We start from the raw sequence: 25,057 nt of genomic DNA, 5'->3' as shown, positions 1-25,057 counted from the left end.
AAAGTAAAAAAGTGATCAGTGTGTCCAAGCGTGTGCTGTGGAAACATGTCTGTGAATGTTCTCATTCATCCAGGTCGTCGTGGTTCTCCAAAGGAGCTGAATCGAGTGCAACTGGACTTGGTATATATCCGTGAAGACGTCTCGCCTCTCATCCAAGAGGCTTCCTCGGTTCGTGCCTTTCCGACTGGACCATCCAGTAAACTTTCCACCCTCATTTTAACACTCATCGCAAAATGTGGAAACATATGAAGAAAATATTTATTGACATAAAATACTTTTCTCACATGGTTTTTTAACAGTCACACTAAGCCTATGTACAGATAAAACAAACACAAGCTTGGCTGTAGAGTAGAAAAAAGCACTACACCTGCTGCATTGTCTTCATTGTGATAGGCAGTGATATAATTTATCGCTCATATGTAATTATATATGTAATTAAAGTATATTTATCTCTTTTAAGTATTTAAAATAATGTATCTCTGATATGTGGGACCATCTAAAATAAACAGAAATCTACTGTTTTGCTGTTGCTGATGATTTTCTTCTCTTCTTCGAATGTCTGCCACTATTTTAACTTATGGCCCTCGGATAAATCCTTCCGGGGCGAGTTTGAAGTCCACCTCGAGCAAGAGGATCTGTATTCACGAGTTATAACCCTTCAGATTCAGAGATCCCCCTCAGTGGACAGGTTTCCAGTCAAACCTCCCAGTCCTACTAAACCACGGGGACCCTCCAGGTCTTCAAGATCGCTCTCCGCCGTGGGCTTTCATATCTCTTCTTATGATGTCATTCACTGGAAAACATCAATGAGACGGGTGAGAAATGTGCTGGTTCATTTGACTCCCTACACACCCACGACATGCAACGCAGACATTGCTGGAAAGCAGTTTATAATTCGAGCTTTATAACGCATTGTGGATTTTGGTGCTGCAGTACCACCAACTCCCCACAAGGTGTCACTCTTCTCTTTGGAAAATACCTCAGATTACCATGGGGTTGAGTCATGTTTATGCACCCCCCCCTCCCCTAATTTTTTCCTCTTTGTTTCTAAAGATAAATTCTATCCAGATCAATGATCAATTTTGTAGGGGGAGATTTGATCTGAGAGAAATACAGACCAAATCAAATAATAACAAACCAATTCTAAAAAAAAAAGAAGTCAATAAAGCTATAATGTATTTATATACATAACACAATATTGTATTTACTGCTGATGCTGAACAAGCTAATTGCATAAACTTACTAAAACCATTCAGAGATACACAATCCTCTAGCAGGGACCTCAGCGCAGACCTTTCCACAGGCAACTCTTTGCATGTATTTGGTTATATACTTCCTGTTTCTGCCCCACATCTGCAATGAACTACCAACTTCTACTTTCTACAACAGCAAGCTGGGCCGGAGTGCAGCGCTCTTCATCTCAGTCTATGTATGGTCTTGCTCGTTGCTTCTCAATATCCTATACAAAGCTACGACCTGTGAGAACACTCAAGGTGACAGTGGGCTTTCTCGTCCGATGTGTCGCACACTCTTTCCCTTTTTATATGGCAGACAGCTGGTAGGACGACGTTTCGAGGGGTCTGGCCTGATCAACAAGACTGCCCTGGGTTTGCAGACGTGCTCTCGTAGTATGGTTTGCATATTTACAGGATGGGGTGTGAGGACCCACATTAGCCACACACTCCTACAGCCCTCCGCAGTCGATCATATGCCAATTTTAGAGTTACATTTATAGGAGTTGCTAAGTAAGAGCACACCAGTCTTTTTTTTTCTCCCCCATTTGAATCAACAATCAATAGTGTGTTCTCTGTGACCTCGCTAAGTTTAGCGCCGGGTCACGACTCGGCCGTTCAATATTCTGTTAGCTTTGTCAGAGACGGTTTAAACTACTGACCTACATAAGAAAAGCAGGGTAAACTCATGGGACCAGTAGCCAAAGGAGGAAGTGACACAGACCGAGGACTGGCAGAGTGACTGAAAGGTACGTTTACAGAACACAAATAAGCAGATGCCACAAACGTGTTGCCAATGTGGTACTAAAAATGTCAAAATGTCCCATTAAAGGCAACAGGAATGTCCTAGCTATAAATTGTAAACAAAACACTTGTTACTTATTGACTTAAAACGACATAAATAAATCTAGATCAGCTATATGAGCCGAATTATATATATATATATATATATATCCATTATCCAAACCACTTATCCTGCTCTCAGGGTCGTGGGGGATGCTGGAGCCTATCCCAGCAGTCACTGGGCAGCAGGCGGGGACACACCCTGGAAAGGCCGCCAGGCCATCACAGGGCTGACACAAACACACTGACGCAAACACACAAACACACACACTTAGGGACAATTTAGTACGGCCGATTCACCTGACCTACATGTCTTTGGACTGCGGGAGGAAACCGGAGCCCCCGGAGGAAACCCACGCAGACACGGGGAGAACGTGCAAACTCCACACAGAGGACGACCTGGGACGACCCCCAAGGGGGGACTACCCCGGGGCTCGAACCCAGGACCTTCTTGCTGTGAGGCGACCATGCCAACCACTGCGCCACCGTGCCGCCAATATATATATATATATATATACACACACACACACACACACACATACATACACACACACGAGCTGAAGGATATATATCATTTCAGAGCTGGCTGCATTATGCATGTGTAGTCCCATTACAAAGGATGCAATGTAAACGAAATTAGGCCCATCATTCATTTTAGCATAAAACTCTTCTTGCTTTATAGTAAATAAAATCTAGCAAGGTCGCCGTTTTGATGACTAGTCTTGAAGAAGAATATTCTAGCGCATCCAACAAATAATTTAGCTTGTTTTCGTGACTTCTTGGACAACTGCCTTATTTCCCCTCTAAAATGATCCTATTCATGTCTAGAATGATCAAATCTTTGCAAATGGGGCTTTGAAAGGTAACTGCTGCATATATCTGGTGAAATGGGGTAACTCTTCATTCTTTCATACTGTGGTGCATATCGAAACAAAAACAACAAAAATATCAGAATATTGATTTTTTTTCTTCAATACTGTTCAGCCCTGGTGTGTATTGTATACACCTACCATCTTCCAGATAGGCGTGGTTGAGGTTCTCTTGTTTGATAGTGACCTTTTCAGGAAGCAGATCTCCTAGATGACCTGTAACTTGGCCCTTCTGGGATGCAGGCTGACCATCCGGGTCTGCCCTCGTTCCTGGATTTTCCATGGCTTGACCTTGGATGTATCTCAAAGGCGCCGTCTTTCCCAGGGGCACTGCTGTCTGCACGTAAACCCCGTGTCGCGGTGCCAAACAGGCCTCGAACAAATCATCGCCCTGGACAAAGGTGGCCATCGCCTGGTAGCCGTCGCTCGCTCGTTGGAGTTCAGCCGGCGGGACTGAGGCGCCCTCGCAGCGGCTGGAGGTGGAGGTGGAGGTGGGGGTGAAGGGGACGTGGGCGAGCAGGGACGGGGGGTAGTGGCAGTGCTGTGGCCCGGCGTTGTGCCTCTGAGTTGGAGAGCTGCTGAGATGGGTCATCCCCGACCCGCCATAAAGCTGGTTCACATCGTGGTAAAACACCGGGCTGCTCTGCAGAGCGATGGCTCTGGAGGGGTAGTAGGCCATGTGGTCCTCCAGGGAGTGGGGGGACGACCCGTAGGCTCCAGCCTCGGCAGCGGTCAGATGGTGGGGATGTTGAGAAACAGTCAGGTCTCTTGGGTTGCTGCGCCGGTCCGGTTGGTGGTAGAATGACTTGGGTGACGGGCCATGAGGCTGAGACTCCAGGCCGTCATACAGGTTGAAATGGTCATCGAGTGGCTCTGCTTTAACGGCTGCAGTTGGAAAGCGGAGATAATCCACAACAGGTGGGTCATTACCAAAATGAACAGTGTGGAAGTGTGCACAAAGAAAAACAGAGCGAAAATGCCTAACACGCCGCAGATGTTGGGATAGTAAATATCAAATTTGTACTTTCTTAGATAATTATTGATAATAATAATAATCATTACATTTATATAGCACTTTTCTAGACACCCAAAGTGCTTCACATTGAAGGGGGAAACTCACTTCAACCACCACCAATGTGCACGGCAGCCATTTCGCACCAGAACGCTTGCCACACATCAGCTTGAGGTGGCGAGGGAGAAACTGTCGAGCCAATTACATGGGGCGAGATGAGGTGGCCGGATGGAGAGAGCCAGGTTGGGAATTTTGCCGCGATACCAGGGAACCCCCCTACTCTTTGTGATAAGTGCCATGGGACCACAGTAACCACACTGATCACAATGAGTCAGGACCTTGGTTTAACGTCTCATCCGAAGGACGGCATCTCCTACAGCACACTGCACTGGGGCGTTGGGATTTAACGCGTTTAATTAATGTAATAGGATGCATTTAAGACCCAGAGCTGCCTGTTATAACGACTCCTTTGCCCTCTCTCATCACCGCTGTAAGCTAGGTGGAAGTTCCATAGAATAGATTTTAACATCAAATTTCATTTCAGAACGTTATAAATGCTTTTATATCCGTTAGTACATCTTGTATGTATTTGCACAAGTTAAAAATGAGCAAAATAATGAGTTCGTTCATGCTATTATTGCCTACAGTATGTCAGCATTTTAAAAAAAAATCACTGCATTATGCATCCTGTCATTGAATTACACAAACATAGTGCTGCATAGGGCAGAATGACTGTTTACAAGGACGCATATGATTTTAATTTTCTGAATTGATTATGTAAATTCAACAAACCGTCAGTCCATTTTTACGATTGTTCTGACACCGGATACCGTGCAAGACACCAAATTTGCACCCAAATCGCTTTGATAGATCGAAAAACAACCACTTCTCATTTTAAGACATATGTGTGTGTGAATGAGAGAGAGCGAGAGAGCTACAGAGGGACTATAGATGGGAGGGGTGGGGGGAGAGAGAGGGAGAGAAAGAGAGAGAGAAACAGAGAGAGAGCGAGAGAGAACTAGAGAAGGAATATAGATGGGGGGTGGGGGGAGAGAGAGAGAGAAGGAAAAAGATGGGAGCGGTGAAGGGAGAGCGAGAGAGACAGAGAGAGAGAGAACTAGAGAAGGAATATAGATGGGAGGGGTGGGTGGGGAGACAGAGGAGAGAGAGAGAGAGAAGGAATATAGATGGGAGGGGTAGGGGGAAAGACAGAGAGAGAGAGTGAGCGAGACCTAGAGAAGGAATATAGATGGGAGGGGTGGGTGGGGAGAGAGAGAGAGAGAGAGAGAGAGAGAGAGAGAGAGAGAGAGAGAGAGAGAGCATGATAGAGCGTGACTGTATACCTATAAGGGGGGTGTAGGTGAAGTGTTGAGGCTGACTGCGTTTCTTCTTGCCGTTGATCACATAGAAGTTGACTTTGGCAGGGTGGTAGATGGTCGGGTCTCGATAGGGCGGGACCTCAACAAACAGCATGCTCTGCACACAACGGATCACACAGTGAGACAGCCGTACACAGCAGGACAATGGGGACGTTTCAAACAACATCTTTTAATAATAATAATACATTTTATTTGTGGGTGTCTTTCAGAGCACTCAAGGACACCTTACAGAACACAGTAAAAAAAACAAAACAAGCAGCGCTGTATCGGACAGCATAAAATCAAAACAAAGCAGGGAAGACAATAGAAAGTTAACACAACAGATAAGTATAAAATCATCATCTGCACAAAACTCAACCAGGCGTGGATCAGACTGAACACGCCAGTTTGAAAAGATGCATTTTGAGACGGGATGTGAAGGTTGAAAGTGTCAATATTGCAAATGTCTCATGGGAGAGAGTTTCATAGGCGGGGGGGGGGGGGGGGTAGAATGACTGAAGGCTCTAGACCCCATGGTAGTCAAGCGGGCCGATGGTGTAGTGAGTTGGAGAGCAAAAGAGGATCTGAGAGTGCGGGAGGGCGTGTGGATGTGAAGGAGTTCAGAAAGATATGAAGGAGCTAGGTTATTAAGGGCCTTAAAGGTGAGAAGCAGGATCTTGAAGTCAATACGGTATTTAACAGGGAGCCAATGGAGCTGCTAAAGAACAGGAGTGATGTGATCTATGGAAGAACAGGAGTGATGTGATCTATGGGAGAACAGGAGTGATATGATCTATGGAAGGGGTTCTGGTAATGATACGGGCAGCTGGATTCTGGACCAACTGAAGTTTATGAAGATACTTGAGGGGAAGACCAAAGAGGACAGAATTACAGTAGTCAATACGGGATGTAACCAGGATGTGAGTGAGTATGGCGGTGTTGTTAGGTCTAAGTGACGGGTGAAGATGATTAATACTGTGTAGGTGGAAGTATGCAGACTGTAACATTGTTGATGTGAGCTTCAAAAGATAATGTGCTGTCCAGGATGACACCCAGACTCTTAACCTGAGGTGATGGAGGAACAATAGAATTGTCAATAGTCAGAGAAAAACTATCAGGTTTAGCCAAAGTAGAGTTAGTGCCTACTAGGAGGACCTCAGTTTTATCCCTATTACGTTTGAGGAAGTGGTATGAAAACCAGGATTTAATTTCTAGTAAGCGGTCAGAAAGGGAAGTGGGCGGAAGAGTGGAGGTACACTTGGTGGACAGATAGAGCTGGGTGTCATCTGCATAGCAGTGAAATTGAATGCCAAATTTCCTGAAAATGTGGCCAAGAGGTAATAGGTAAATAATACATAATAAATAGGAGGGGGCTTATTGTCTTGATGCATGCACAATAATCCAGGTAAGAAAATCATGGAAAGTTGAATCAGTTCATCTGAACACAACGTTTATTGAGAGAAACATTCATCACTCAACCAAGTCACCTCTTCAGTCTAAACTGACTGCAGATATCCCCACCCTTATAAACAATACAGTTGCATAATGACCCAAACCAATGACCAGTTTCATATGCAAATTACCATGACCATTAACTAGAGTTACAATGGTCATGTGTACTACTCACAGAGGATTTTGGAATGCTTGCAATTACAGCATAGTAAGATGGCAACAGGTGTACTCAACAATTGCCTCAGCAACACAAAGGCGCCACCATCTAACATCAGCAGAGACAAGAGGAGAGCTCTCACGACTCTCAGTAAGGACAATAACGTCATCATCCTTCCAGCAGACAAAGGCAATGCACTTTTGTATCAAACCAGACAGACTATCATGAGAGAGTTATGACGTTAATTAGCGACACAAATACTTATGAGCCCCTGAAATGAGATCCTGGCAGTGGTTACAAGAAAAAGGTGATAGATTGTCTGAAGCCGTTAGAACAAGACAATGCTATTGACAGAATTTTATACCACAGGGGACGCTACACCTAGTCTGTATGGGTTACCTAAGATACATAAACAGGATGCGCCATTACGGCCTATTGTTAGCATGATTAACTCAGTGACCTATAGCGTCTCTAAATTTCTTGCATATATTCTTAACCCGATGGTGGGCAGTAATGAACATCACATTCAGAACACTATGGATTTTGTGGATAAGGTGAGGGACATCATTATGGAGGGGGATGAAACAATGGTCTCTTATGATGTCACGTCTCCCTTCAATTGCGTTCCTGTTGTTGAAGCAGTGGAGGTAGTCCGTATGAAATTACAAAACGACCCCATCCATACAATAGGACCACCCTTAACACTGACCAAGCGTGCCTTTTTTTTTTTTTTTTTTTTTTTACTACTTTATTAAGCCCCTTGGAGAAATTCTTTCACCGCATTTAACCCATCTTAGCTGTGTAGCTAGGAGCAGTGGGCAGCCGCCACGCAGCACCCGCGGACCAACTCCAGTTAGTCTTGCCATGCCTCGGTCAGGGGCACAGACAGGAGTATTAACCCTAACATGCATGTCTTTTTGATGGTGGGGGAAACCAGAACACCCGGAGAAAACCCACCGCAGACACAGGGAGAACATGCAAACTCCACACAGAGGATGACCCCCAAGGTTGGACAACCCCGGGGTTTGAACCCAGGACCTGCTTGCTGTGAGGTGACAGTGCTAACCACTGGGCCACTGTGCTGCCGGTCTGTTCCTGAAACTGTGTCTTCAGTCCACGTACTTCACATACAGAGGGCAGTACTATAGGCAGAAACATGGGTGTGCTATGAGTTCCTCAGTCTTGCCTATAGGGGCCAACTTGTATAGGGAGGAAGTGTAAAAGAGGGCTCTGATGTCCTATCCAGGGACACCACCTAGCCATTGGTTCAGATTTGTGGACGACACCTGGGTTACCATTAAATCTCAGGACGTAGCACATTTCACCGACCACATTAACTCTGTGGACAACCACATCAAGTTCACCAGGGAGGATGTGAAAAATGACAGGTTAGCCTTCTTAGACTGTGAAATTGCAATTGGTGATGCGGGGCATTTGATTGTTGACATTTACTGCAAACCAACCCATACCGATCAGTACTTAAGGTCTGACTCTCACCATCCACTGGAGCACAAACTAGCAGTCTGTACCACCGAGTTGACAACGTCCCCACCGACACAGCGGCCAAGGAAGGGGAGAAATCCCACATTAAACAGGCCCTGGTTAAGTGTGGTTATCCTAACTGGGCGTTTGTCAAAGCCAGGAGGACGCCCAAACAGTGCACCAGCCGATCGAAGAGAAGAGAAGGACAACAACTGTCTAAGCATAAACCAGTGGTGATTCCGTATGTGGTGGGAGTGTCGGAACAGTTCAGATGGGTATTTCCCAAACACCGCATCTCAGTTGCTTTCAAACCCCAAAACACGCTGCGCCAGAAGTTGGTCCACTCTAAGGATCGGGTCCCCCGGCACAAGCAGAGCAATATAGTGCATGCTATTAAGTGCCAGGAGGATTGCTGTGACTTGTACATCGGGGAAACTAAACAGACGCTGGCCAAGAGGATGCCACAACACAGGAGAGCTAATGCGTCAGGCCAGGACTCCGCAGTCTACACCATCTACATGCCAGTGGCCACTATTTCAAGGATGAGGATGTGCACATCCTTGATAGGGAGGAACGCTGGTTGGAACGGGGAGTCAAAGAGGCCGTCTATGTGAAGAGGGAACGACCATCCCTGAACTGAGGCCGAGGGCCTTGGAGTACATCTGATACCATCTTATAATGCTGTGATTGCAACGATTCCCAAATCCTCTGTGGCCATTGTAACTCTAGTTAGTGGTCACACCCATATTTGCATATGAAACTGATCGTTGGTATCGGTTGTTAGGCACTGTATTGTTTATAAGGCATTTTGTTTTTACGCACCGATGGCTTGGAATAGACTCCCCCAACAAATAAGAGAAGCAACGTCCATAGAGGGTTTTAGGAATCAGCTCAAGACCCATCTTTATGCTCTTGCTTTTAATGAATTCCACTTTATATTTCTTTTTATTCTTATTTTTTTATCTTGTACCGTGGTTTTATTTCTTGCCTTGTTTTATGTTTGTTTTTGTTTTTTTGCTTAGGTCTGCATTTTATTATTTTCAACTTATTTTATCTGTATTGTTGAGTTTTATTGTTTCCCCTGTTTTTAATTTAAAGCACTTTGAGCTGCATTTTATGTATGAAAGGTGCTATACAAATAAAATTTATTATTATTATTATTATTATTATTAAGGGTGGGGATACCTGCAGTCAGTTTAGACTGAATAGGTCACTTATACCCCTTTTGCACTAGATTGTACAAGCTCAACTCGACTCGACTTTTTCGTTTTCCATTACTGGAAAGTACCAGCATTTTGATAACTGTTACTACTTTTCTGGTACCACTTTTCTGGAGCGGGTACCAAAATCAATGCAGACTGGCTACACTGAGGGGGTACTGTTATGGTAATGGAAAACCACACTCTGCGAGTCGAGTCAAGTCAAGTTGAACCGGTGCCATGTAGTGGGAAAGGGGCATTAGATGAGCGATGAAACGTATCTGTCAATAAAAGTTGTATCCAGATGAACTGATTCAACCTTCTTTGAACTACTTTTAGTCTGTCAGGTCAGAATCACAGTCAGAAACACACCCTATCATAGTACATGCTGACTAGATATATAGTTACATACACATAGACATGACTCGCTGACATCATCACAGTCATAGATATTTATGTTTTGGTGATAAGAGAATTTATACTGGAGTACATTAGTGTGACAGCGATGTTTTTTTTTGTGGTCTTTTAATGAGTACCAAAAAAGTTTGACATTCTTAAAATATTCATCTTCGCTCTATACACACTTTATCCTGTTGAGGGTTGCCAGGGGTCCCCTTTCCCTGCAGACAGTGGGCAGGGATGCACTCTTGGTGATAGGTTTCCAAACCATTACAGCCCCCCCCCCACCCCCCACCCCCACACACACACGCACATGCATGGGCACGCGTGCACAAACACAATTTAAAACTCTGAGCAACTTATGTCCATTTCACATGCAAACACACGTGCATCATGCATGTCTTTAGTAGGAGACACAAGTGAACACTAAACCTCCACGTTGAAGGGCAACAAGGCTAATGACTAAACTACTGTGCTACTCTATACAGGGATATTGTATTGAGCATTTTGTTTGGATTCATGTTAAATGATGATTCTGTTTCCTTTTGTGACCCACGTCTTATTTTCTTAGTTTTTGCCACTGGATATTGTTTTTGATGCAATTTTACCCACCAGCTTCGTTTTGTAGATGTTGGACATGGACCACCGCTGGACTCAGCTTTACAACGGTGTCTTATAGGATGAGTGAACAGGAGTCTTAAATGTGTCTTATTTGCAAATCCAAATCATATACCTGTCAGTTAGACCCCCTTCCTACTCATTTAGTAAAAGCCTGTCTACCTCCTCTATCCTCTTTAATAACTCATACATTCCTCCCTTACTTCTGGTCTTGTTCCCTCATCTCTCAACACAGCTGCAATAACTCCAGTACTCAAGAAACCTGGTGCAGACCCCAACAATTTGAATAATTTTCGCCCAAACTCAAATTTACAATTTTTTTCTAAAACACTCGAAAGAACAGTCGCGTCTCAGGTACATGCTCACTTGACTCACAACAATCTGTTTGAACAATTCCAGTCTGGTTTTCACTCCATGCACAGTACAGAGACAGCCTGGGTGAAAATCACTAATGATCTGTTGATGGCAGCGGACTCTGGGCTCTTAACCATACTTGTCCTTCTTAAGCTGAGTGCAGCCTTTGATACCATCTCACATAACATCCTCCTAGAGAGATTAGCTTACATTGGAATAACTGGCAACCCTCTTGACTGGTTTAGATCATATCTCTCTGGCCGCACTGTCTGTCCAACTTAAACATTTGAGATCACAGTCCTTTCCTCTTACTACCGGTGTTCTCTAGGGCTCTGTATTGGGACCCATCCTATTTATTGTTTACCTATTACCTCTTGACCACATTTTCAGGAAATCTGACATTCAATTTCACTGCTAAGTGGATGACACCCAGCTCTATCTATCCACCAAGCCTACTTCCACTCTTCCACCCACTTCCCTTTCTGACCGCTTACTAGAAATTAAATCCTGGTTTTCATACCACTTCCTCAAAAGTAATAGGGATAAAACTGAGGTCCTCCTAGTAGGCACTAAATCTACTTTGGCTAAACCTGATAGTTTTTCTCTGACTATTGACAATTCTATAGTTCCTCCATCGCCCCAGGTTAAGAGTGGGTGTCATCTTGGACAGAACATTATCTTTTGAAGCTCACATCAACAATGTTACTTGGTCTGCATACTTCCACCTATGCAATATTCACTTACACCTAACAGCGCTGCCATACTCATTCACATCCTGGTTACATCCCGTACTGACTACTGTAATTCTATCCTCTTTGGTCTTCCCCTCAAGTGTCTTCATAAATTTCAGTTAGTCCAGAATTCAGCTGCCCGTATCATTACCAGAAATCCATCCATAGATCATATCACTCATGTTCTTCAGCAACTCCACTGGCTCCCTGTTAAATGCTGTACTGGCTTCAAGATCCTGTTTCTCACCTTTAAGGCCCTTAATAACCTTGCTCCTTCATATCCTTCCGAACGCCTTCATATCCACATGACCTCCTGCACGCTCAGGTCCTCTTCTGCTCTCCGACTTACTACACCATCGGCCCGCTTGACTACCATGGGGTCTAGAGCCTTCAGTCATTCTGCCCCCCCCCGCCTATGGAACTCTCTCCTTCACATCCCGTCTCAAAATGCATCTTTTCAAACTGGCATATTCAGTCTGATCCACGCCTGGTTGAGTTTTGTGCAGATGATGATTTTATACTTATCTGTTATATTAACTTTTTATTGTGTACCCTGCTTTGTTTTGATTTTATGCTGTCTGATACAGTGCGGCTTGATTTTTACTGTGTTCTGCAAGGTGTCCTTGAGTGCTTTGAAAGGTGCCCACAAATAAAATGTATTATTATTATCATTAAACAACAAACCCCCCTAGTGTCTCCGTCAGACTGTATACATGACTATACATTATCTATGATCTCTCTATTGTGCTGGCCGGCTAGTTTATGGACCTATGGGAAGTATAGGCTGCAACTTCCTGCAACTTCCTGGTTGAACCAGGAAATAGATCAGCAATGTCCTCTACCATTGATCGTATTTCAGGATGGACTTTATCTTTCACTTCTAAAGACACGTTTTAGATAATTGGGTTGGATTAGACTTGTTGAAACATCTCTGAAGTTCATGTACATTTTTCCAATAAGACACTGTTGTGAAGCCCAGTCCATCGATGGTCCCGTGTCCAAAATCTCCACAATTAATCTGGTGAGTAAAATAATACCATAACCAATATACATGATGGTAAACACTATGAAAATAAGGTGGGTGGAGAGCCGGATATAGGTATGTGTCATGGTCACTGCACTGGCGACTCCTCTGGGGGCACCTGTTCAGGGGGGTGGGGACTGGGGGAAATAGCGTGATCCTCCCACGCGCTACGGCCCCCTGGTGAAACTCCTCACTGTCAGGTGAAAAGAAGCGACTGGCGACTCCACGTGTATTGGAGGAGACATGTGGTAATCTACAACCCTCCCCGGATCGGCAGAGAGGGTGGCGCAGCGACGATCGGAAGAGCGGGGTAATTGGATGGGCACAATTGGAGGGAAAAAAGGGGGGTGGGGGAGATAAGGCCCGGGTTTTATGTCCTTTATGTACTGCATGTTGCATGGGGGCAGGCGTGGCGTGTTGGCAGGAAGAGGAGCCTACAGGCTGGTGGAAAACACTCACCTGTGACTAATTTAACTCACTTAAGGCGTGTAAAGCACCCTTGTACATAGGCCGTTGGACTCATTTGTGAAAGGGGGAATTACTTTGACTGACATTTAGACTGCTGCGTTAAGTACCGGTGGTTTAACATTTAAGTTTGGTTCATGGTGCCAAATGAAACAAACAAAGTGCTGAAAATAGACAAAAACATACAGATATGTGTGAGCGTGTGTGTGTGTGTGTGTGTGTGTGTGTGTCACTCACAGGCTGGGTTTTGTCTCGATCTATAGTGGCCTCCACCTCCCAGATTTGCTGGCCGTCTAAAAGCAGAACAAGCACAGTACCAGTGTTCAGGCGTCTTGAGTCATACTTCTCAAATTATTTTTAAATACTGCATAGCAGGCAAAAAACACTTCATGAAGGCATTTATAGGGTAAAAACCTCGTGTAAACCTTGGCTTTGATTTGCTTGTTTAAAAAAAAAAAACAAAAAAAAAACACAACACTTATTGGCACAGTGGAAAACAGATTTCTCTGCCATGCCCGGTGTAGAGTTCCATTCCTAACTCGGTTTCACCTGCTGTTTACTACCCACGCGTTTTGTAAAAGAAAAAGAAAAAAATAAACCCCCTGCTTTAGCAGCGTCTTTATCACTCCGCGTAACCACATCCTGTTGCACACAACCACACAACAAGCGAGAGAGACGTTTTACACCGAGACGTCTATTCCCAGCCCTCTTGTGAGCCAGCTCATGTCATCTTACTTCTGTGCGTGGGCAGCTACACGAGGTGCAACATTTCCATGAAGCTGTAATTTGAGAAGTCATCATTCTCCAAAATGCTTCATTTTCACCTGAAAAATCTCCCCGTATTTTGTCATACATATACATATATATATTTTGACATCGGTTACCGTGGCTCTGGGTGGAGCCTAAAGAGATGTCGCACTTCACTGCAAGCTGATGTTGAGATTTGCCGTCGCCCCGGCAACGTGAAAATAACACGAACCCACAATTACTACGAGCAGCAGGGTTACCAGAAGCCACAGAAATGACTGGCAGTTGCCGGGATATGAACACATTTCAAATCATTTCACATCAATACTAATCTTTCAACATGGCTGATTCAGAATCAAGATATTCACGCACGTAATTTGACAGGTTGGGCCGGAAACCCGATGATTAAACACGCCAACACATGCATATCGCCAAGCACACTGACATGACACCAAACACAACATGTATAATACAGCCATTCACACTGTGACACCTCCTTGAACATCTGGCCAGTGGTGGAGCCATAATGACAGAGGAATATTTCTGATGTAGAAAACACAGGTTGATTGTCACCTTGGGTCTTCTCTGAGAAGATCACTTTGGAGTCGGAGGTGAAATTTTGTCCGGTCAGGACCATTTGGGTCCCACCGAGCACTGAGTAGCGGTCCACGTCTTGTCTTTCCACCGCGGGAAGCTCCTGGGCTGAGCGCTGAGCTGGAGGAAAACAACATGCACAGTATGTTTGTCTTTTCTTTAGAAGAAAAAAAAAATCAGTGTAAAACAAAAATCAACCGGAAAACAAGTGTGTGTGTGCGCGTGTGTGTGTGTGTGTGTGGACGTGTGGTTGTGGGGGGCATAACTCAAAGAAGAAGACGTAAAACCACTGTAATCCCCACATCTACACATGCTAACTCATGCTAAGCCCTGCAGAAGCACTCCTCACAGAGGCGGTGGTGCACGACCCTCACTGCAGCTGAGCAGTCGGGTTTTGGCGCCTTGCTCAAGGACACTTTTAACAGCGAGACCTTGGATGAGGTCGCCGCTGTACCGAGGCGAGCAGCCATGATACTGTCGCTGCTTTTTGGACACATTCATTTCAAACACAATCGTTTCAATGAATAAAGTCAGATTTGTACTTGTAATTTTATGGTTTTTGTGCTACAGCAGATGGCGAGGCGTTTCAGGCGTCCTGCTTGACAAAATTGTGGCGATGCACAAATACCCCCTAGCCTCCTAATGGAAACTGGAGAAAATCTGTCCATTGCATTCAAAATGTTGCTCGGACTCAGTGACGCACTCACAAAGACGTTGCTGTTTTAGAGGAAGTTAAGGTGATTAGATTTTAATGTACAATAAGTAAAAAAGTAGAAATTGTGATTATTTTTTTGGACAAGTTGTTAAATATGTGCATTATGTAACCGGGGAATGAACTAAAACATTTTAACAAAGTCAATTTTCATTTCACATTTTCAATTTTCATCTATTTAACAGTTTTATAAGTTAACAAGAAAATATTTTGTTTTATTTTTGCGTTCATAAGATTGATGTTTTTCTGTTCCTGACAAACAGAAATAATATTTTACTTATGTCATCCCGCACATGCGGCGGTATGCTAACAAAAATGTCCCATTAATGAATGGATGGGCACGAGACTGAGAGAGGACGAGTGATTTTCTACTGCCGCATTTAAACCAGTCAATAGCGTATCGATGTCCACGTTCTTCAAAAACTGACCGGTCATGATTGGCTGTCAGTCAAACCGAACTCCCTCTCCTCACTAAATCCCACCTGACTATTCTGTTACATTCGGAAATGCATCACATCGTGAAAGTTTGCGGTTCTCTAGATGCTGTTTCGTGGAACTAAAACTAAAACTAAATTTTTGGTAACAGTGGTTAGGGACCAGAGACAGAGATTTCCTGACTGAAAAGTGAGGCGTTGAACTGGTCTGGAAGGACTGGCCCAGATAGCAAAATTGCTGTGGCCCGGACCCGTCCCACACCGACACTTTCATCCGGCCCACATACCGCATGGAATGATGGCACTTGGGCGGTCTGCTCCTGTTTGCCAGATCTGGGCCAGAACCAAGCCATAGCAATGCCTCATGTGCCACATTATTTGCCACAGGTGGCCCATATTTGTTTTGTGATATTTGGGCCATATTCACCATTTACCACACGGACAAAGCAAGAGAGGCAAGATTGAGATGGCTTGGACATGTGTGGAGGAGAGATGCTGAGTATATTGGGAGAAGGGTGCTGAATATGGAGCTGCCAGGGAAGAGGAGAAGAGGAAGGCCAAAGAGGAGGTTTATGGATGTGGTGAGGGAAGACATGCAGGTGGCTGGTGGGACAGAGGAAGACGCAGAAGACAGGAAGAGATGGAAACGGATGAGCCGCTGTGGCGACCCCTAACGGGAGCAGCCGAAAGTAGTAGTAGATTCACCATTTACCACACGGGCCACTTCAGGGTCACATCCAGATTACATGTTGCCCAGAGCACTGCATCTTTGCCAAAAAAGGCCCACATTTGATTTGGCATATTTGGGTCATATTTGCCAGTATACGTGTGGGCCACTTCAGGCAGGCAGGGCCAGAAGAAGGCCATCAGTGCCGCATCACTGCCTGAAGTGGCCCACTTCCGGATGCTATCTGGGGAACAGCAGATCACCCACAAGAAAAATAAGGAAAACAAAACTGCCCTCTGATCAGCCAGAGAACACTGTTAGAAATAGCTCATACAGAAATATTCGTATTGTGGAAGTAAATATATAGGGGGTACAGCTGAAACTTTGGGTAAAAAGGGGGGAGGGGGACAGTCCAGCAGTTATTAGGGATATCCTGACTATTCGGAGCTCCAATGTCTCAAGAGTTCATCAGGATGAAGACGACACTTACAGCATTCGATGGGATTGGAGGCGACCTGCAGAGACAGGAGCTGTCCTCCCGGCTGGGGAATGTGGACACGAAACACCAGGCGCACACGCGTGTTCTTCCTCCCGATGTCCGTCTCGCCGTTCCTCAGCTCGATGTCGGCGTTCCTGAGCTTTAAGATCCCCGCACAGTCGATCCTGGGACGGGGCGAGAGCGGTGATGGAAAACGCCCATGGATAGTAAACGTACCCCAGCACCCGCACCCAAACCTACCCAGATTGTGTCTCGTCTCCCTCAGAGTTTGGCTACTGCTCAGATGAAATGTCAAGTTAATTCTAAGAGCAATTCAATCAGACTCAGAAGCACGTTGTCATTTCGTGCGCTTGCGCACGTAACCGGTTATTTTCTTGCCCGGTGCGGGATTCGATACGAGGTGTACTGCGCCACAGGGCGACATCACTGACCGCTCGGCTGAAGGATCAGACCCGTTAGCTAGGGGCTAACGTGTCTTATTAGTAGTTTACACGCACATGAAACGAAACGAAATATCGTTTCCCCAGCCCACGGCAGTGCAACACAAAGACAAAAACACACATCCAAAAACTACAGGGACACATATACCCAAACCAACACATATATCTAAACTTTAAAAAAAAATAAAAATCACTGTTCAGGAAAACGAACGCCAGCCCAGGATGACTGTCGGAACTACCGGTCTGCCTGGGCTAGCAGTTAGCTTAGCCTGCCGTGCTTCCGCGTCCTGTCAGACCGCCCTCGGTGTTACCTCTCTGGGCAGAGCTTCAGGCAGGGCCGCGGTCCCTGGGCCTTCAGGACGCGGCAGACCGGGCTTCCTCAGCCGATCCAACGCCAGCTCTCCAGGCCAGACACCTTCGACACACCTCCCCGCCCTCCACACGACGACACGAAAAACACCGTCAAGGTCAGGCGAGGCCGCCGCCAGGCCGCCCTCGGTGTTACCGGAACTGCCGGTCTGCGTGGGCTAGCAGTTAGCTTAGCCTGCCGTGCTTCCGCGTCCTGTCAGACCGCCCTCGGTGTTACCTCTCTGGGCAGAGCTTCAGGCAGGGCCGTGGTCTCTGGGCCCACAGGACGCGGAAGACCATGGTCTCCCGGCCATCAAACGAGGACAAACTTAGACGTGGACGACGACGCCGCAAACGTGAATTTGTGCCGCCATCTTCCCACACCGGAAGTGAGGAAACGTCAATAACGTCAATGGTAATGCGATTTCCTCCTCTCAGCAAAAAACAAAACACATTTCACCTCTCCACAACGATGTTAACCATGACTACCAATCACCTTCTCGTTTACTTTTGTGAATGGTTCATTTTGAAATGTGACGCATGACCATCTCTACTGGTCATAGCTATTTTTTTTAACTCCCTCACAATCTTAGGTCAGAGGTCAACTTTAGCACCGAACCCCATAACTCGCTAGGGGAAGCTTTGGTATGGTCGACAGCACACCAGTTTCATAATGTGAAGCAATAACTACGGCTCCAGCACCCAGACAAGAACCATACACCTGAGTGGAGCACTGTGACTCTGTGCCAAGTGACTTCGACCCAAAACCATGTTCCAGTTTAAGACAACATCCTAGCTACACCAATCCGCTGTATAAGTAGTTCGCCTATTAAACAGCTGGATATAGAAACTATCAGCACATTACTTTACCTTCATTTGGGTTTTGTATTTTTTTTCTCCTATGCAGTCTCTCAACTTACATGGCTCTCATATGGTTCTTTGGCTCCAGAGGGATCTCCAGGACTTTAGTCCCGTTGACCATCCTCTCCATGCTGGGTGTGGTGACGGTCTTACCGGTGACGCGGTGGACCTGATAGAAGGCGTGGGGTCTCAGGACCCTCTCGTCGGCCGTCCCAATGAAGACCTGCAGACCGAGATGGCCCGCGTCATATCCAAGAAGCTGGCGAAAGAGAGAAAAGCACTTGAGTTCATTCTGTTGGACTTCACTTGATTGCTACGGTGTCTTAAAGAGGTAGTAAACCTTCTGTTTTTGTATTTCTTTTTGGCTGGGAACATATTGGATAGTAGAACTGATCACCCTCAGGATAAATTCAACAACAAAAAATTGTTTATGTCATATGGGGGGTATCAAAGATGCCAAAACCTCCAGCGTGATATATACCACTAAAATATGAGGCGAGTAGAAAGGCGACACGCCAGCGTTAGCCAACCAAACTCTGGGTAGATTTTTGAGAAGGTGAGATGAGACGTTCATCTACAACGCTGCCACCTTCAGTCTAACCCACACAACCATCACTGTCCTCTACATCTACACCCCTTTATGTCCTTTACGCGTGGACACCTCCGTCACTGTCCTCTACAGTTATACCACCATCACTGTCCTCTACAACTAATCCTCTTTATATCCTCTATATATGGACACCACCATCGCCGTCCTTTACATCTACACCACCATCATTGTCCTCTACATCTACTCCCCTTTATATCCTCTATATATGGACACCACCATCGCCGTCCTTTACATCTACACCACCATCATTGTCCTCTACATCTACTCCCCTTTATATCCTCTATGTATATGGACACCACCATCACCATCCTCTACATCCACACCCCTTATATCCTTTATACATGGACACCACCATCACCATCCTCTACACCTACACCCCTTTATATCCTTTATACATGGTCACCACCATCACCGTCCCCTACACCCCACCCCTTTATATCCTTTATACAAGGTCACCACCATCACCGTCCCCTACACCCCACCCTTTTATATCCTTTATACATGGTCACCACCATCACCGTCCTCTACATCCACACCCCTTTATATCCTTTATGCATGGTCACCACCATCACCGTACTCTACATCCACACCCCTTTCTATCCTAGTTACAGTTCCCCTTTAGGAATGACGTCATAGGCTATTGCAGAAGGGGGTAAGCACCCTGCTTTGCATTGTCTATTTATGTATTAGCAGCACAAACAGCAACTGTATCAGGAACAACATCCTAAGTATAGTGACCCAAATACGCTGCTTGTTAAAGCAGACATATCAGGTGACCGGTGTAGGCCATATTTCACAGTGCAAGGCAGGTAAAGATTTCGTTTTGTGTTGATTTTGACGGACTCGTGATCGTCCGAATTTATTTGGCAAGCGGACTGATGCAAAACATGAGTGGAGGGTTTTGGCTTTGTGCACAGTAACGCCAGTTTGGTTACGTTTGCACATCATGGCAGCGAAAGTAGTTGGAAGGGATCATTTGCATCAAAGTGGCCTTTACAAAAACACATTGTGATGCAACATCCAGGAAATACCGTCCCACACTCACCGAGCAACTCCCACACCCTCTGTTTCATATCAGCCGATCTCTGTCTGTCTGACTGTCTGTCTGTCACTCCACCTGTCTCTCTGTCATGCTGGAACCCAGCACCAGAGAGAGAGAGAGAGAAAGTGATCTCACCATCTCATCATCGTTTTCTCTTTTTTCTCTCTGTTGGTATCGTGATCTGTCTCCCGGACACAAGTGAACACACACGTATGGTGTGTGTGTGTGTGTGTGTGTGTGTGTGTGTGTGTGTGTGTGTGTGTGTGTGTGTATAAAACCCAGTCACTGAGGATGTAGCTAGTACATTCTTACATTATATATATATATATATATATCATTAGCCACTGCGGCACGGTGGTGCAGTGGTTAGCGCAGTCGCCTCAGAGCAAGAAGGTCCTGGGTTCGAACCCCGGGCTAGTCCAACCTTGGGGGTCTTCCCAGGTCGTCCTCTGTGTGGAGTTTGCATGTTCTCCCCGTGTCTGTGTGGGTTTCCTCCGGGTGCTCCGGTTTCCTCCCACAGTCCAAAGACATGTAGGTCAGGCGAATTGGCCATACTAAATTGTCCCTAGATGTGAATGTGTGTGTGTGTGGGTGGTGGTGGGGGGCGGTGATGGACTGGCGGCCTGTACAGGGTGTCTCCCCGCCTGCTGCCCAGTGACTGCTGGGATAGGCTCCAGCATCCAGTGATCCCAATTGGTTGGGATAGGTAGCTTGGATAATGGATGGATGGATGGATATATATATATATATATATATATATATATAGAGAGAGAGAGAGAGAGAGAGAGAGAGAGAGAGAGAGAGAGAGAGAGAGAGAGAGCCCCAATATGCAAACATAAGTTTGCACACACACACACAACAGTACCTGAACCTCTGGATGTCCTCCGTTGGGTGTCTTGACCGCTCCCCGGCTGCCCTCGGTCTCGTAATGGGCTCGGTGGTGAGATCTGGGTTGTTGTTGGATCACTAGCTCGTACTGTCCGGACTGGCAGGGTAAGGGCCACTCCAGAGAGGGAAACGGGGCCACGGGGAGATTGCTGCGCAGCGCAGGGGACGTGATCGGGAGTCAAACGGAGACAGAAGATAAGGGGAGAGAGAGAGAAAGCAAATTGATTTGAGAGAGGAAAAGTAATTAGAGGTGCCTTTACTCAAGTCGAGAACACACTACACCACGCAGGGCTCGGCGACGACGGGGATTTGGCCGTCGAGACTGATTTTCAAGATCGCCGAGAGTCTGCACCAAGTCTGCACAAAGTAGGGCAGCTCACCGTGGACAGCTGGCACATCTTATCTCGTAGCGTGCAGAGGTTTTAGGATATAAATCACCGGCCAAAGAAAATGTCTGATTTTTTGCAACTCAAACTCCGTCTCACCATGCTCGTGCAGCGGGAGCTGGTCAACGACTAAGAAATGCTGCACGTGTGCACCAGCGGGATGGAAAAGACCAGAAATCTGCACGTTTCCATGTTAAATGTGCAGCGCCTCGTCTTTACGAGACTCGTGCAGTCTGTCAGGGGCTTTAAACGATAACCGAGTCCCTTTAACTAGCATGATCCATACTTTTGGGGGGTAGACCGAGTGTCTTTTGAGTGATTCATCAGTCATTTTCAAACGCCGCCCGTGCCCAACCGGTGGAGATCTACTTTCAGAAACAAAACCCCGGTTTGCCCTGTCGCGGGGGTTCTACATCAATAACAGGAACAACCAACCTAAACACAGCTTGGGGACCCGGGTGAGGAGGCGGCAGCACCGACGAGAGGATATAGAAGGTTTCGGACTTAATCTCAGACCCCGCCCGGACTCCTCCGTCCTCCTCGAACCTCCAGCCCTGTGCGTCTCCTCGCACACAGTCCTGTCTGTGGATGGGCGGCCCGTACAAACAGCTCTCTTCGTCGACCCTCACCACATTGGAGGGTATTGGCCTGGGAAGACTGGAACTGAGGCTGCTCAGCATCTCCTCCAGGCTGGGGGCCTGCGGGAGGGGCTCAGCCACGGCCTGGTAGTGGTGGGGGTAGCAGGACCCCTGCTGGTTGTGGGTCGAGGGGATGGGGCTGGGGCTTCGCGAGCGCTGTTTGACAGAGGTACCCCCCACGCTGGGGTTGCTGGTCTGGTCATAGGTGCGTTTCCCCTGCGGGGAGGTGGAACGGGAGCGCGGGTGTGGCAGCGGCGAGGAGGCCCGCTGGTGCTGCGGCAAAAGGAAGGTCTCGTCGGTGATGCTGTTGCGGGGCGACGCCCCTGGAGAGGAGGAGGTGTGGATTCCCTGAAGGCTCGGGCAGAGGTCCACGGCGGCGGACACCAGGCTGCTCCCACCTCCGTTGGGGGAGACGCAAGGCGAAGCCAGGGGGGAGTAACCCTCCGACGGCCAGCCAGTAGAGGAGTTACTGCTGGCCGGGCTGACGCACGGCTGATCCCTGTAGAACCTCAGCGCCGCGGAGCCGGGGCTCGATACCAGTGGGTGTGAGCTGAGCGAGTCACCCGACGGCGTGATCTCTATCCTGGGGCTTGGGGTGGGGATGGTCCCCGGTCTGGAGGTGGAGCTCATCAGGTCAAACCCGGCCGCCATAGCAGACAAATGATCTGTAGCAGGGCTGTAGGTGCCGGGTGGTTTGTTGGAGGCCTCAGGGCCGAGCTCGGCGCTGAGGTGATGCACCACCAGTGAGGGAGGCTGGTCGTGCTTATGAAGGAGAAGCCCATCTGGGGAGAGAACCACAGACATCGATTAGCACCAAACACACAACCAAACAGCAGAACCCTCTCCTTCAGCAAGTTACTGTGTCTGTAGTTTTAATTACATAAAAGTGGACGTATTTATACATTTCAGACTCGACACGGCAGTACAGGGCTGGGGGTTAATTCGGTATCATCCGTTATCGTCTGTCAGCGGCTTCGTCTCGGGACGAAATGCAGACGTTGCCTTTCACTGGACATTTGATTCTTTTGTCTGAATTGATGATGATGAAATTACCGCCTGAGATTTCTCACAAAATGAAGTCAAAAATATCCGAGGGTTGACCCTCGTAGGGGGGTTTTGCTATCACACTTCACATTGCCAAGCGATTCAAATGTGACGAACCCTCTTAAACCTGGTATTCTCTTCATTTGTAAGCGGATATGGTGATTTATATCATAATGGTGTAAATTTGCCTGTGGTTGTTGCGATAATAATAATAATTTCCGCTTCGCCCGAGGCCCCGGCGGTGCGCGCACACACGTGCAGCAGTCACATTGCAGAGGACGTGATGTGAGGAGGCAAACTGCGGCGCGGGAAGTCTCGCAAATGCTGCGGCGAAAGTTAAACGCTGCACATATCTGGCAAGGCAGCCCCTTTCTACCCTCTGATATTGCAATGTATATCCACCCCCCCCCCAAAAAAAACAAAAAGAGACAAATATATATAAATATAAATATACATAAATACATATTATCTATGACTATATATGAATATAAATAATATTAATAAATACATATAAATATATACATATATCTCTTTAAATATATATATACATATATGTGTATCTCTCTCTCTCTCTCTCTCGCTCTCTCTTTAAATATATATATACATATATACATATATGTGTATCTCTCTCTCTCTCTCTCTTTAAATATATATATATACATATATACATATATACATATATGTGTATCTCTCTCTCTCTCTCTCTCTCTCTCTCTTTAAATATATATATACATATATACATATATGTGTATCTCTCTCTCTCTTTAAATATATATATACATATATACATATATGTGTATCTCTCTCTCTCTCTTTAAATATATATATATATGTGTATCGCTCTCTCTCTCTCTCTCTCTCTCTCTCTCTCTCTCTCTCTCTCTCTCTCTCTCTATATATATATATATATATACATATATGTGTATCTCTCTCTCTCTTTAAATATATATATATACATATATGTGTATCTCTCTCTCTCTCTCTCTCTCTCTCTCTCTCTCTCTCTCTCTCTCTATATATATATATATATATATGTGTGTGTGTGTGTGTATCTCTCTGTCTCTCTGTCTCTGTCTCTGTCTCTCTCTCTCTCTCTCTCTCTCTCTCTCTCTCTCTCTCTCTCTCTCTCTCTATATATATATATATATATATATATATATATATGTATATATATATATATATATATATATATATATATATATATATTGCAATGCTATCTTTTTTTTCTTGGTCCTGTTTTCTTTTAGTGGAGGGGGGGGGGTGAACCACAGCTAGTGTTGTGGAAGGTGGATTGCCGGTCTCCTGCCTAAAGCAGGCTGTGGTCTGGTGTCCCCCCACGTTGTATTAATAGAGACGGTAAATGCAAAACCTTCCCCTGTCCCTCCTGCTGAAACCGAACCGTGTCTGCCATGCAGTCCCAACAACCAGCAGCCCTCTTAAAAACACAACCCCCCCCCTTTAACACGTTAAAAGTGTTCTAACGTCCATGGGGGTGGGGGGGGGGGTGGGGTGGGGGTTGCATACGTACCTTTGTTGGGGAAGTCATCGTCAGGTGGGGTGTACAAAAACAGGTCTGAGAAATCCAACTCCTCCTGGCTTATGTCTGGACCAAGCTCTTTGGAGGGCTCCAGAGTTTCCGAGGTCATTTTCCCTCCTCTTGTGGTGCAGAGATGCTTTCCTCCCCCCCCCTCCTCTCCTTTCAGGTGGTCCAGAAGTGGAGAAACTGGTTCGCTTCGAGGAGTCGCCCCGCTAGTCGCTGGAACTTCTGCAGAAGCGCGTTGTGTGAGGGAGAAACAAGGCGTCGACTAAAGCAAACCATCCCATCCTGCGCTGTATAGAAAAGTGGCGATAAAAAAAAGAAAAAAGAAAAAAAAAAGCTTCCTGTCTGCAGACGAGACGAGCACAGAAGGTGCACGGCGCAGAAATGTATCCGCAGCCCCGGCTGGCGCTTG

At 46.2% G+C, this 25,057-nt stretch overlaps 1 protein-coding gene across 1 annotated transcript; it reads right to left on the bottom strand.

The window, feature by feature from the left end:
• Positions 1-244: 244 nt before the first annotated feature.
• Positions 245-25,057, bottom strand: LOC130107310 (nuclear factor of activated T-cells, cytoplasmic 2-like). The gene is made up of 10 exons (XM_056273840.1): positions 24,634-25,057; positions 21,859-22,843; positions 21,015-21,186; positions 18,557-18,756; positions 16,840-17,012; positions 14,516-14,656; positions 13,433-13,488; positions 5,300-5,432; positions 3,086-3,829; positions 245-793 (listed from the first exon to the last, which is right to left on the bottom strand). The coding sequence occupies exons 1-10, from the start codon at positions 24,749-24,751 to the stop codon at positions 741-743; spliced, it is 2,775 nt and encodes a 924-aa protein (XP_056129815.1). The 5' UTR covers positions 24,752-25,057; the 3' UTR covers positions 245-740.

Source organism: Lampris incognitus, chromosome 2 (genome assembly GCF_029633865.1).
Source record: "Lampris incognitus isolate fLamInc1 chromosome 2, fLamInc1.hap2, whole genome shotgun sequence".
In the NCBI taxonomy this organism is placed as follows: domain Eukaryota; kingdom Metazoa; phylum Chordata; class Actinopteri; order Lampriformes; family Lampridae; genus Lampris; species Lampris incognitus.
Note: the sequence above shows the minus strand (reverse complement) of the source record. Positions and strands in the feature narration are given on the sequence as shown.